The 13,712-nt window shown below is 44.4% G+C and overlaps 1 protein-coding gene across 4 annotated transcripts in view; it reads left to right on the top strand.

The window, feature by feature from the left end:
• AGBL4 (ATP/GTP binding protein like 4) overlaps positions 1-13,712 on the top strand; it is a 1,783,169-nt gene that overhangs the window by 1,613,879 nt on the left and 155,578 nt on the right. For all 4 annotated transcript variants that reach the window (XM_037827269.1, XM_037827268.1, XM_037827270.1 and 1 more), the window contains one exon: positions 7,027-7,141. In XM_037827269.1, coding sequence (XP_037683197.1) covers positions 7,027-7,141 — 115 coding nt within the window. The remainder of the gene's footprint in view (positions 1-7,026; positions 7,142-13,712) is intronic.

Below are 13,712 nucleotides of genomic sequence, written 5' to 3' on the forward strand. Positions count from 1 at the left end.
AAATCTCCTTATGCACATGAGCAAATATTTTTTTAGGGTCTAGAACCTAGAAATGTACTTTCTGGGTCAAAGGATATATGCATCTTCAACTTTACTAGATATTTCCAAATTTCTGTCCAAAACATACAAATTTACACTGCCAACAGCAGTATAGGAGTTCCTACTGTCCCACATCCTTGCCAACACTTTTTCATTTTTGCCTATCTAGTGTATGCATTATATATTAAATATATGCTATTATGTATGTGCCAAGCAAGGTTCTAGTCAGTTTGTGTATTTTAATTTATTTTAATTGTTAATTGTAATTAATTTAATTCAGTTATATTCATTCTGTGTCATGAAAAGTAATACTACCTCTGAATACATAATTATGTAAATGTGTGATTTTTCATGTAAGAAAACTGAAGCTTGAAGATGTCAATTAATTTATCTCACTTTAGTCTCAAAATGACCATGAGATCAAAGGGATATGAAAGAAAAAAAACCATAGAGGTTAAATAACTTCAAGGAGGCAGTATGTGGAAGTACTGGGGGATTTGGACTCAGACAATCCTGGCGTCAAATACTGGCCCTGCCACTTCCTTGCAGTGTGACCTCAGTTTCCCCAAATGTAAAATTATGCTAACAGTACCTATCTTGGAAGGCTGTTAGGAAGCTACCAGGAGATTAATGCAAATAAAACATCTGGTCCTGCGCCTGGCACACAACAGGTACTGAACAGATGTAGCCTCTCTCCCCACGGGAATCTGAAGAGATGAAACAGGTAATATGCTTTGTAAACTGTAAATAACTATGCAAATAAATACAGGCTTTATTTTCCCAGTTAATATTCTTGCAGTGCTGTGATGAGCCATGATTGCCTCCTCCCTGCTTTTCAGATGAGGTATCTGAGTTTCAGGAAGAGGAAATGACTTGCCCAAAGTCAAGCAACATGTAAAAAGCATGACCAAAGTGCCCCAACTCCTTGGCTCCAGTCACTATAGCTGACTGCCTAGAATTCTCACTTCCAGCCTTTTCCTCCACAATATTGTCCTTGCAATAACCTCTCCCAGCTCCCTCCTGGTTTTACCAACCCCTTTTCTTGTAGCCATCTGTCAGTTACTAAATTTGGCAGCAGACCTGTTCCCCCAGCTGATTAGATACAAGCACCTCCCAGCCATCTTTTCCTCATCTGTAAAAAGTTAGTAGCCAAACTATCAATACCTGTATCTCTGGGAGCCCAAGCCCTGGCACCCAACTCCTCTGCGGGCAGGAGACAGATGGCAGGGTCACCATCCCATTTTACAGACAAGGACTGAGGCTTAGAGAAGTAACATGAACCTCAGGTTCTCCACTGATGCTGATGCATTTCCAAAAGGGAATCTTTGGAGGGTGCTGAGTAGGTAAACTCAATGCTGCCCTGTAAGCTTTTGATAAATGTTTACTCCTGGGCAGAGCCTTCCAGTGCCTGCGCACTACCTTCTCAAGATAAATTCCAAGCTCTTGGCATGACATTCACAGCCCTCCGTGAGCTGACTCTTGCCAGTTTCCTAGGTTCCTCAGCCTCATTACAACCCATCCCTACACAGCCCAAGCCCTGAATGGGCAGGCTTCTCCCAACCACTGGGCCTTTCCATCTGCTACTCCCTCTGCCTGGGAAGCCCTGCTCCCACTCCTTGTCACCTGGTAGATGCCTCCCATCTCCCAAGGTTCATTTGTAGTGCCCGTTCCTGTGGGCCTCCCTTGGTCCACTCCCTCCAGCCCTCTGCTCTGTGCCTGCTTCGTGCCTATGTCTCGTAGGTATATCAGAGTGCATGATGGCCATCTTTATTGCCATTATTTGCTAGATATTTCATTTGTATTTGTTCCTCCCCTTTTAAACTAGAGTCATTTGAGGCTTAGGGCTGGGTTTCCCAGTGTCATTTTCCACATCTGTAAATGCTGTGTTAGCTCTGGCATGCTAAAGCCGAGATTCAGAAAGGTGAGCCTCAAGGTCGTACAGCCATAAATGACAGAGGGGGTCTTTGAACCTGGGTCTGGCCAAGTCCCAAGCATGTACATGCTTCCCTGCTCCACTCAAGGACAGAAAATGCTAGAAGAGCAAGCTTTCTGCCTGGAAGAATGCAGAACTCTGATCACTCCACAGCAATCGATATGTGGTTACCTGCATTTTACAGATGAAGATGTTGAGACTTGGGGATGTCAAGTAGTTACAAAAGATCACACAGATAATTCATGGCAGGTGTGGCTCTGAGACCCCTCCCCCAACACATGCTCTACCTCTGTAACTGTCTCTTGAGACACAATTCATCCTTCCTGGAGGCAGCTGAAAACAGGCATTATTCCCCACTTTACCAATAAGGGAATGGGGCACAGAGTTGCCTGAGGGCCCCTCATCACCTGGGAACAGACCCAGATCACAGACACAGTCACAGCCCTCAGCTTGGTCCCCACCCTGGGCCCATCCTGTTATAGGAAATGGCAGGAGAGTCTGAGGCCTGGAAGGACAGTAGCTGAGATTCCTTCGGTTCTGTTAATTCTTCCTCATTAACCGGCTCAGTGACCTTGAGCTGGGAGCAGACGTGTGGGAGCTGGCTGTCCCCATCTGGCTGGGACCACAGTTCTTGCTGCCGAGCTGCTGACGCACCTGCTGCAGGGAGCACAGTGAGGTCATGTCACAGCAGCTTTCTGGAAGGTAGGACTTAAGGGGCGGAAGGGCTTTGATTTCTTCAAAGCTCTACTTGGCTGTGGGATGGCTGACTCTCAGCGACCCTCTGCTGCTCCACACCCTGCTCATGACCTCTGTGAGGCCAAGCTATCCTCTTCCTCCAGCTTCAACATTAGAGGGCTAAGGAGCGTCTGTATTGCCCTGCAGCAGAGTGCGTGAGAGCACAGTCTCTGGAGCTAGGCTGCCTGGAATTGAAGCCTAGCTCTTCCACCTGTTAACAGTATGACCTCGGAAAGTTACATAACCCGTCTGTGCCTCAGTTTCTTTATCCTGAAAGGGAAATAATAATAGGAATCCTACCTCGTGGGGTTGTTGTGAAGATGAAATGAATTAATACACATAAAACATTTAGAACAGTGCCTGAGACACAGTAAGCACTAAATAGGTGTTATTATTAGGGGGATGAATAAGCACTAATTGAGCCAGGTCCTCTGTCAGGCACTGTGTGTGTGTATGTGTGTGTGTGTGTATATATATATATATATATATATGTTTCCTCTAATCCTTACTATGAACCCAAACCCAGGTTGTGTGACTGCGGTAATACTATGTGTCACCCACTCTTCCACGCCACCTTCCTGAGAGAAGGCCTTTGGTTGAACCCTCCTCATTTATACACTGGGAAGATCATATTGCAAGTTAGAAGCTTGGCCAGGATTAGAACCCAGGTCTCTGTCTCCTGGTCGAGTGAATGATCTTTCACTGAAGCTTCCTGAAGTTATCAGGACACCTCACCTTGAAAACTTCCATATGCAGAGCACTTTGTCCTCTTCAGACCCTTCATATATTGAATTAATCAAAGTGACATTTATAAATTGCGACTCTGGGCCAGGCGCACCACCCCTTGGAGGGTGGCATGGGGCAGTAGGAATAGCTGAGGCTTGGGAGGTGGACAGACCTGAATTTGAGTCCTACCACTTCTACCTAGTAGCTGGGGGACCTCAGGGAAATCCTCAACTCTCAGCGCCTCTGTTTCCTCATTTGCAAAGAGAGAGCAGCAGCGTCTTCCTCAAGGAGCAGCCATAGGGATTGCAGGAGATAAGTCGTCAATGCTTGGTTCATCGTCAGGTGTATGTAGGTGCCCAATCGTGTTCACTCTCCCTTCTGCTCCTCTGTTCTTCACCAGTAAGCCCACAAGGTTGCTGGGGAGTTCTTAGCCCTACTTTTCAGAAAAGTTAAGGGACCCACTGAACATCACCTGGCAAGTTAGTGGTGAGTTGGGACTAGAACCCAGGTCTCCGCCTCCCCGCCCGCCGCTGCACTGAGCACCACGGTTCCGTGGTGAAGTACCCACCAGGGTCTAGATAAGAGCATGGACTTCTCCTCAGGGCATTCACTCCTCAGCGTTATTTTGTGGGAGTAAACGGAGGAAGGAGAAGAACACACACACACACCATTCACTCATAACCATGAGCACCAAGCACAACCTAATATTTCCTATCAGTGAAGTGGTGAACATTGCCTCCTCTTCCTCCCCCTATGCTTTCCTTCCTCCTCAATTCACTACCTTTCCTCCCTCTTCTCTCTCTCTATCCAAAACACTCTCACACTGTATAAATGTCAACATTAGACCCACTGAAGAGTTTGTGGTAAAGAATTTCACTTCTCTTGGTCTCCATCTCTTCATCCGTGAAATGGACAGAGTTGAAGGTGGGGGGTGAACTTCAGGCTTTTCAGAGCCAGGCTCCCTGTGATTCCATAATTTGGGGTCCTTGGGCTCAGTTGAGAGCAGACGGCGACACATTGCCAGGTCAGGGGACAGTCTAGAGTGACTGCTGTTATATGAACCACACTCTGGACCCAGAAGAGACCCCATGCTGTCTTGCTTCAAAGCCTGGACTCTTTCCACTACAGTGGACTGCCTCTTGGCATGGAAAGAAACAATAAATCATTCACGGAACTCTCCAGGGAGAAAATTGTGCTGACATATGCAAATCATTCTGCAAATCACATATAGACTCTTGGCTCTTCCCTTCTTGGTTTCATGGAAAGAGCACTGCTCTGGAGCCAGCAGAACTGGATCTAAATCCCACATGGATCCCTTGCCTTCAGTGAGATACTTGGCACTGACTTCACCACCCTGACTTGGTTTCCCAATTTATAAAATGGAGCCAATTGAATTCCAAGTCAATCCAGCTAATGCACGCACAGTGCCCATCACAGGCCCATCTGTAGTCATTCCTTTCACACATACCTGTCGGGCACTTTGCCTGTGCCAGGCACTGAGCTAGGCACTGGGAATATCATGGCAAACAAAGTAGACCTGTGCATGCTCACAGGCTGGTTAGGATCTGAATTCAGGTCTCCAAGCCCACACTCTCTGCTTCTTCTGTCCATGCAATGCTTTTGGTCCATGGCCAGGGATGGCATTTCCTCTCTACTCTTACTTTCTCCAACATTTTCCTCACATTCCTCTCAACCTACCTCCACCCCCACCCCACCCCCAAAAGTGAAAATCTTCTCCCCATTTCCTGATCAATGGAAATGATCCCTGTTGAATTGTATCTGACCTCAAGTTGAAAGATGAGTCTAAAACCTCCCTCTCCCAGCACCACACCTACTCAGGGAAAGGGAGCTCTGGGCAGCAGCAGCCTCTGGTCTGCCTTTGTTTTCTCTCATCCTTTTATTAGCTGACTAATTGGCAGCACAATTAATCTGCTCATCTGTGAAGGAGGATGGATCACAATGAGCTACTCCATTTCCAGAAGCCACTCTCTGAGGCAGCATGGCCAGGCCCTGGGCTCAGGCTGGCTCCTTGATGGAGGGCTGCCCTGGGAGCTGGGGTCAATTAGTGGACAGATTAAGCAATTATTAGCCCCTAACAAGGGCGCCTGGCACCATTACCCTGCCTGTTTACCAGCAAACTGCTGCTTTAATAGGAGGACCAACAAATAAATTAGGGCATCTGGTCTACTGCTGCGTCTGCAGAGAAGTAAATGATGTCCAACTGGCTTTCGGCTGCTGATGGATTCTCAGTCTCAGTCTAATGAAAAGCCTTTGATGTCCCTCACTGGTCACAGCAGCTTTGGAACGTGCTCTGGAGTGATTTGTCATTGCAAAAGCTAAGTACCTGCCGCTGGGCACATGGATTGTTCTTATTTACCTTGTTACCTTCCTCCTGTCTGTCTTTCATCTACCTATCATTCAGGGCCTAGCTCAAAAGCTGCCTACTCCTTGAAGCCTTTCCTAATCCCTCCAGTACGAAAGACATTCCCCCTCTGCATTTAAGAAGCATTTTGCAGTCTCCTATCACTTTCTGGCATTACGATCATTTCATAAAATGCCAGGGTGCCATTTGGGCATATTTTTCAGGTCTCCAATGAAGAAGTAGAAATGTGAAGAAAAGGGGCAAGAGTTGTTTGTTTCCTCACCCCCCATCCTGTAGATAGTTATGGGCCATCACCAAAAGGACGTCATGGAGGGAAGAGATAGGGTCAGCCTTGCTCTTTAGAAAGATCATTCTGGCTGCAGTGATGAGGGCACATTCTAGAGGTGGTCTCTCTCACCCAGGCCAGATGTGATAGTGGCCTGGATTAGAAGAGAGGCAGAAGGATGGAGGGGAGGAGAAGATTTGCTAGATTCAAGGAAGGAGGGATTCACTGGCCATGGAAACTGCTTGGCTGTGGGAGGAGAGTCTGGGGGAATTCAACTTTTCTGATTTCAGTGTCTGGGAGGTGAGGTGGTGCTGGTGCCAGTGAGAAACAGGGAGGGCAGAGGCCCTGGAGTCTGGAATAGGGGGAAAAGAGCAGAAATTGGGGGCATTGAAAAAAACCTTTCTCTCTTCATGTGATTTTCGCCAAATCTCTTTTCCTCTCTGCTTCCTGGTATCCCCATCTGTAGCATGACATGAGGATTTCGATGTCTAAGGCCTCCAACTCTATAATTGTCAGATACACTGTCAATGTTTAGCTAATGGTGTGCCCATTAGAGAGCATTTATCATTTCGTCATTCATCAGCATCTTACCTCTCCCCCATCTCTTTCTGTCAAAACCCAGTGGGTCCTCCAAGGCACAGCTCAAATGTCATCTTTTCTTGGAAGCCTTCCCTGCTTTCTCCAGCTGGAAATGCTTTTTCTATCCTGCCTATGGGCTTCAATATTATGTCTTGAACTGTCTGTCTCATGGAAGCAGAGACATATTCATAAAATATTCAAAAATATCCACTGGGTAACACTTACTCCATAGCCACATACCCACAGTGGGGAATAATGACACAGGCAGAAATCACCAATCGTACTCTTACTGTTTTCCAAGCTGAGAAAAATGTGCTCCCTCCTTGAAACACTTTGAGGGTAACCCAGATGTTTCTCTTTCCCTAGGGATCATTGACTTCCTTGTGAGCCAGCATCCTATTGCTCGTGTCCTACGAGAACACTTGGTCTTCAAGATCGCACCAATGCTCAACCCTGATGGAGTCTACCTGGGCAATTACAGGTGAGAGGCTGGGGAGAATGCTTGGAAGCTAGCAGTCATAGGATGTTGGTGTATAAGCAAGAAGGAATAGGGAGTATATTTTTGTGGAAGAATTTTCAGACTACCCTTAAGTATATTAGAGGAAGTTTCTACATGCTATTTGAGAATGTGACTAGTGAGCCTTAGCTGTTTCATACACAGCCACCTGAGGCCACTTGCTGGGGTTTTCTGGACAGCTGGCTGGGCCAGGAATCGGGAGACTTTGTATTAGTTTTGGCACCTATACTTCCTGTATAACCTTGAGAAATGCACTGTTGCTCTCTGATGCTCAGTTTCTCTTGTATAACAGAGACAATAATTACTTAGCTGGCAGGGCCATTGTGCAAATCAAAAGAAATGGCAGGGATGAAGGTGTTCTGCAGAATATCATATGATGATTATAATGATTACTATTTTGTTTCTGTGTTTCTTCTTGGAGATCATCACTGAAGGAGAGTGGCATCTCAGATCAGCATTTCTCTTTGGTATTCCATACCAGCTATTCCCACATTTTCTCATGTACGCATATCTTGAACTCTCTTGTTCTGTTTTAGCTCCATGAATTACAGCTTAAAATTCTGCTGCCCAGTGGATCACCTGCCAAAAGGACATTGACTCCTCTGTAATAGATAGTGTTATAACCCTTATTTCACAGTTGAGGAAACTGACTTGCCCAAAGTCACACAGCCAGTAATTGGTGAATGATCTGACACCATCACCCAAATTATAGAGCTTTTGAGCCGATTAAACCCAAATTGCAGGATAACATTCAAACTCCTCAGTTTGACATGCAAGGCTCTGTGTGACTTGGTGCTTGCCTGTCCATCGTTCTGTCACTTCCCGTGCACCCTCCCTTTTTAGGACTGTTGCACTAGTCACTCTGAGTGAAGCCTAATTCATGCTGGTTCATGCTGCCTCCTTCATGCATGCTGCTCTATGCCCAGAATCAACTCATCCTTTCTCTATCTCACTAACCCTTCTTTAAAACTCAGCTCATGTCCCTTCTAGAAAATATTTCCCAAGCACCAAACAGAACATCTCTAAATTTATTGTTCAGCATTATCCTACCTCTCCACCATCTCTTTCTGTCAAAACCCAATGGATCCTGCAAGACACAGCTCAAATGTCATCTTTTCTGTACTCCTATGAACCTGGGTACTGAACAAGTCTTGTCCCATTTCTTGAACCCTATTAGACCTTAGGTCACCAGAGGTAAGGGACTGAGTCTTAATGGTCTTTGCATCCCTGGAATCTAGCAGCAAGGACCACAATGTTTGAGGGATATGAGTAAATGAAAGGGATGACTTCACCAGTAAAGAAACAGAGGCCCAGAGATGAGATACACTTGCTCAAGGTCAGTGGCGGAACTAGGCAAAAATCAGATCAGCACCCAAATTTCCTGACTCCCAGCCAGGTCCATTTTAAACAGAATTGATTTACTACTTTCCAAGAGCACTGCAATTGGGTCCAGAGGGGCTTCCTGGTACTCTTGGGTATGAATTAGAGAGAGCCCAAGGGATGCATGAAGGCTTAATGAAAGACAGTTTCGCTTCCCCTGGTAATTGGCTGAAGTGATGGTTCATTAGCATTTGCAGGTTTTATGACTTGCTGCAGGCCTAAGAGCAATGTCTTTCCACCTTCCCAGGACAGAATGCACTGTTAGTGATAATGGTGGTGGAAAGACCATTTGATTTATGTTAACATTGCCATTTTATTACAACAGAGGTGGTCAGAGAGAGGTCTGTACTATCCACTCCACATATTTATTTATGTCATCATCAGCTATACAGAGAAGGAAGAATTGAAAGAGCTCTGAGACCTTAGCCAAAATGCCTCCCCTCTCTGGGCCTCAGATGGTCAGTAGGGTATAGATGCTTTCTATATGTCTTCAAGCTCCAGATTCTATGACGTTGGGACTTCAAGATAAAAGAGAATCAACCCTCGGAAATGGTTTCATACTCAAGTTTCAATCCCTGATATCCTTCTAGTGAGAATATGTGATTCCCATTATGAGGAACGGAGAAAATCTGTAAGTACAGGCATTAATCCTGTTGCTAAAACAGCTCTGAGTAGAAACAAAGAGTCTATAATCATGAGAATTCACTACTAAAGCTTTGGAAAACATGAAAAAATTATAATAAAGACTCGGAATTGAGTTTCAAGTTTCCTTAGAGGACCTCCAGGCCAGCTCCTCCCATAGCCACAGCACAGCATGGTTTGGTGGGATTCACTCAGGCATTAAGAGGGAAAACAAGAGTTAGGAGGTGAAATTAGTTTGGGAAACACAGGGTTAAGCAAAATTAAACACATTCTTATACAATAGGACTTCTCAGAGTTTAGAATATGCTCTTAAACATAGGGACTTTCATGAAGAAAATATAGCGTGCAGTGTTTCCAAAGTTAAGTATCATGGAACTCATTTCCTATAGTCTTTCCCTTCCTTCCTTCCTTCCTTCCTTCCTTCCTTCATTCCTTTTTTAGTAGTGTTAGAGTTTACAAAACACATTCTGGGAAAATGCCACTCCAAAAATTCTGATTGCCACCCCAGCACTGTGGCAAACACTCAGACATGCTTACCTCATTTAATTCTCACAACAACCCTGTGAGGGAGGATCTTTGTTAAGCTTTTTCTGCTTGCAAATAATAAAAATCTACTCAAACAAGCTTTTCTTGTTTTGTTTTGAAGAGAAAAGGAGGCAGGGAGGAAAAGTGGAGGGAAGGGAAGAAAGGAGGTAGAGTGAGAAGAAGGATGAAAGGAAGGAAGGCAGAGAGCAAAGGAAGGAGGGAGGGGCAGAGAGAGGGAGGGAAACACTTCTCAGAATCCTAGGGCAGGAAATAGAGCTGGGCCTCACAGTAACTGAGCCAAGAGCTGGAAAGCAGTGGGAACCCAGGTGGCCACCTGGCTCCTATTTCTCCCACACTCTGGCTTTTACTCTTTTAACATTTCCCTCAGGATGTGCAGTCTGTCAAACCTTGGGAAGTTGAATAATCTGCTTTAGGTAGAGGTGTGTGAGGAGGAGGCCAGGATGCAGCGGTGTCTGAGCCCAGCTGTGCTCTCACCAGTGTCCTAAACATCCCCTACAGCCTGCACCAGCCCTGCCAGACACTGTGCCGGGAGAAGAGACAGGCCTGCCCTCATGAAGCCAGTTCCCCGCAGGGTGAGAAGTGAAGGCAGGAACTTTGGAGGAAGTAAAGGTCAGGGTGTTGAGGACATGCACTGGGGCATCTGGTTGGATTTCAAGTTCTGGTTCTGCCACCTAGCTGCTGTATGACCTTGGGTAAATTACATAGCCTCTCTAAGTTTATTTTTCTTCTCTGTAAATGGGGATACTAAAACAGTTCTGAGGATGTGGTGGAATAAGGCATTAAAGCATGGTATTAGGCACATTGTAAGTTCCAAATAAAAATTCATTTCTCCCCTTCTAATTACGATTATGATTACACATTAAAGAAGCATGTAAAGCCAATCTAGGTAGCATAATCAGGGATATTTCCCAGATTGGATCATGCTAAGCTTATTTTAATAACATAAGTTCCCGAACTAATGATATTTATAGTAAAATAGAGAAGATGCACTTAGCATGTAGCAGCAATAGATGGCACCTATACTTTGATAGATAATGCTTTTTATGATAAAGAGCAGCAACATTACTAACTAGACTCCTGTATATGGTACTAGACTGCATTTTATGGTAGCAGTGTATAGACCCTATACCAAAGTTTATAGCAACAATATGTAGCAACTATATGTACTCTAACATAGCTATCTATAACTGTTCTATTACATGATGTGACAGTAGATAACAATTATATTATCGTGTATAATAAAGACACTATCTCACTTACATATCCAATTACACTGGCCTTTTTTTTAAGTTCAGGTCTGAAGTTTAATGCCATTTAACAGAAAGGCTTTCCTAGAGCCTCCAATATAAACTAGGTCTCCTACTATACTCTCAAAGCACTCTGTACTGTCGTTTCATAGTTCTTGCCCCAATTTAGAATCATGAGTTTATTTATGTGACTGTTTAATGACTGTCTCACCTCTAGACTGTAAACCCCATGAAGTAAGGACTTTGTCTACCTTGTTCTCCTCTGTATCTACAAAGATTGGCACAGTGCTTGAAACAAAGTGGACCCTTGATACATATTTTCTGAATAAGTATATGAACTAAACAGTGGCATTTAGTAATTGTGCTATTACACAAAGCTATATTCCCCAGTGTAAGTAACTATCATTAGATACTGTAGTCCTCCAGCCCGTTATCTACACGGCCTCCTAATCCAGATTGTTTTGATCTAATGCTGTTGTGACATGAATACCAACAGGCAAACTCTAGTGAACTACTGTTATGATTTAGAAAACTCTAGATTCACAGCCACATTTTGTTATTGTACAGGACATTATACATTTACAGGCACTTATAAAACACATCTAATCATTAAAATAATATTTTGAAAAAGGAAGGTCAGTTTTAATTATATCCATTTGAGCAAAGGGGAAACTGAGGCAGAGAAAGTGAAGGGCACGTTCAAGGTCACAGAGTACATCCAAGGTGGAATGTATCTCACTTACATTCAAAGGTGAAAGCAGAGAAGTATCAGTCTAACTTTCCCCACTCTCCTGAACCTTCTTGTTTGTCCTTGGACATTTCTCCTCTCCTGGCCTCAATTTCCCTCCTGCCCTCTTGGAAGAGGAAAATGAGGCAACCTTCAATTATTTAATAGAAGCACTGGGGAGAGACTCCATCAATTATGGTATGACTCCTGACTTTGTAATGTGAGCATCTCCTTCAAAGAGTTCTGGGGAAATCTGAGGCCCAGGGGTCTTTAGGGATGAACACTCTAATTTTGGTTATTGCAGAGCCAAGAAGCTGCAAGGTGACTCCTAGATGGAAGCCATTGGGGTGGGAAGATGATGGGCTTAGTCAGTCTAGAATTGGTTGGTAATTCTCAGCATCTTGCAGTAGGCATGGCTGCCCACACACATTGCAGCATTTGCATACTCTCTGCCACCTCCTCCTTCCATCACTTCCTATGTGGAGAAGACAGCCCCACCCCCACCTGTACCCCACTGTGTTTTATTCTGCAAGTTGCCTTGCATTTGAAAAACAGACTCTCTATCTCCATATGACAATATGAAACTGTGTTGGGTTTGCATTTCTTAATTAGATGTTTGTCATTGTGTGTTCCATAGAGCCACTTATAAGTAAACAGTCATAGACCTTTGAATAAATTTATTGGTTTTATTTATGTTTCTGGGCATAAAAATCTATAATTACCAGGTACAGCCTCAGTATAACTGGTATTTAATGACAATTACTTTTTGTTACCATAGAAATGGGTCCAAAGTAGTTACCCATAATTTCTCATTTCCCAAACCTCACACATGCTGAATTGCAATATTACCATAGTAATTGCCTATTAGTCATCATAAAATACGCAGTTACTCAAAAGATAGCAGGATGCTGTGAAATTTCTTGCCTTCAGAAAACCTCAGTACTTCCTGGGGGTGTGGAAGTGAGGAGAGGAACAGACCTCAATGGGTGGTGCAGAAATGACTGTGCTTTATAGCAAGGCACTGCAGACCCTGTGGTGGAAATGGATTCTGTCACTCTGTGCAGACTTCCACCATCATTGTGTCTCTTGGCCCTGGCAATCCTCATGTAACAAAGGATGCTTTAGTGCAGTAAATCCAATTCACTTAAGTTCAGTGAGGAGCTGTACTGGGCCTTGGGGAAGCAGAAGGATATCAGAGGCAAGTCTCACCAACAAGAAGCCCAATATTCGTACTTGAGGGGGGTGTGTGTGTGTGATGCTATGGAGGTCTAGAGATATAACAAGTGTTTCTTAAGTGCCTTCTGACTGAACATCATACACATTATCTCATTTACTCTTCACAATTATGGAAGTAGGAAAGCAGGAAATTGAGGCACAGAGATAGCAATGAGCCTGCCCCCAGTACCCCACGCAGGAAAGCTCAGAGCAGGTTTATGCTATACCATGTCCTGAAAGCAGCCAGTGCTTCCTTCTAACTGGGGGTGATGAGGGAGGTATTTTAAAGGATTCAAAATATATAGGGTTTCACTGGACACAGAAGAGAGAAGAGGGATTTGAACAGCACAATATCTTTAAGTATAGCAATGGGTGAAACCTGGGAAGGTGTTTCCATCACACACAACACACACACACACACACACACACACACACACAAGCGTGCAATGACATTATAACTGGCCTACCTCTCTCACCTTGACATTCCAGTGGAGGAAACATTTTAAATGGCCCAAAATAGAATAGAACATAAAATCAGCTATGTAAAATGTAAAATACACATCAATGTTCTATTTCTTCTGTGACAGCATAAAATTGCACATTTTTCATCATGTTAGAAATAGAAAACAAAGATCAACTGCAAATATTGTCTCACTGAGGGATCTGCCAACCCCTGCTCACATTGTAACTCCTTCCCCACACCAGTCACTTTTCCCCATTTGGTGCCTCTGTCACAGCATCACTGAGCCTTGGAGTGGGACCGGATCTAGTCCAGTGC

This window comes from Choloepus didactylus, chromosome 2, assembly GCF_015220235.1.
Source record: "Choloepus didactylus isolate mChoDid1 chromosome 2, mChoDid1.pri, whole genome shotgun sequence".
Lineage (NCBI taxonomy): Eukaryota > Metazoa > Chordata > Mammalia > Pilosa > Megalonychidae > Choloepus > Choloepus didactylus.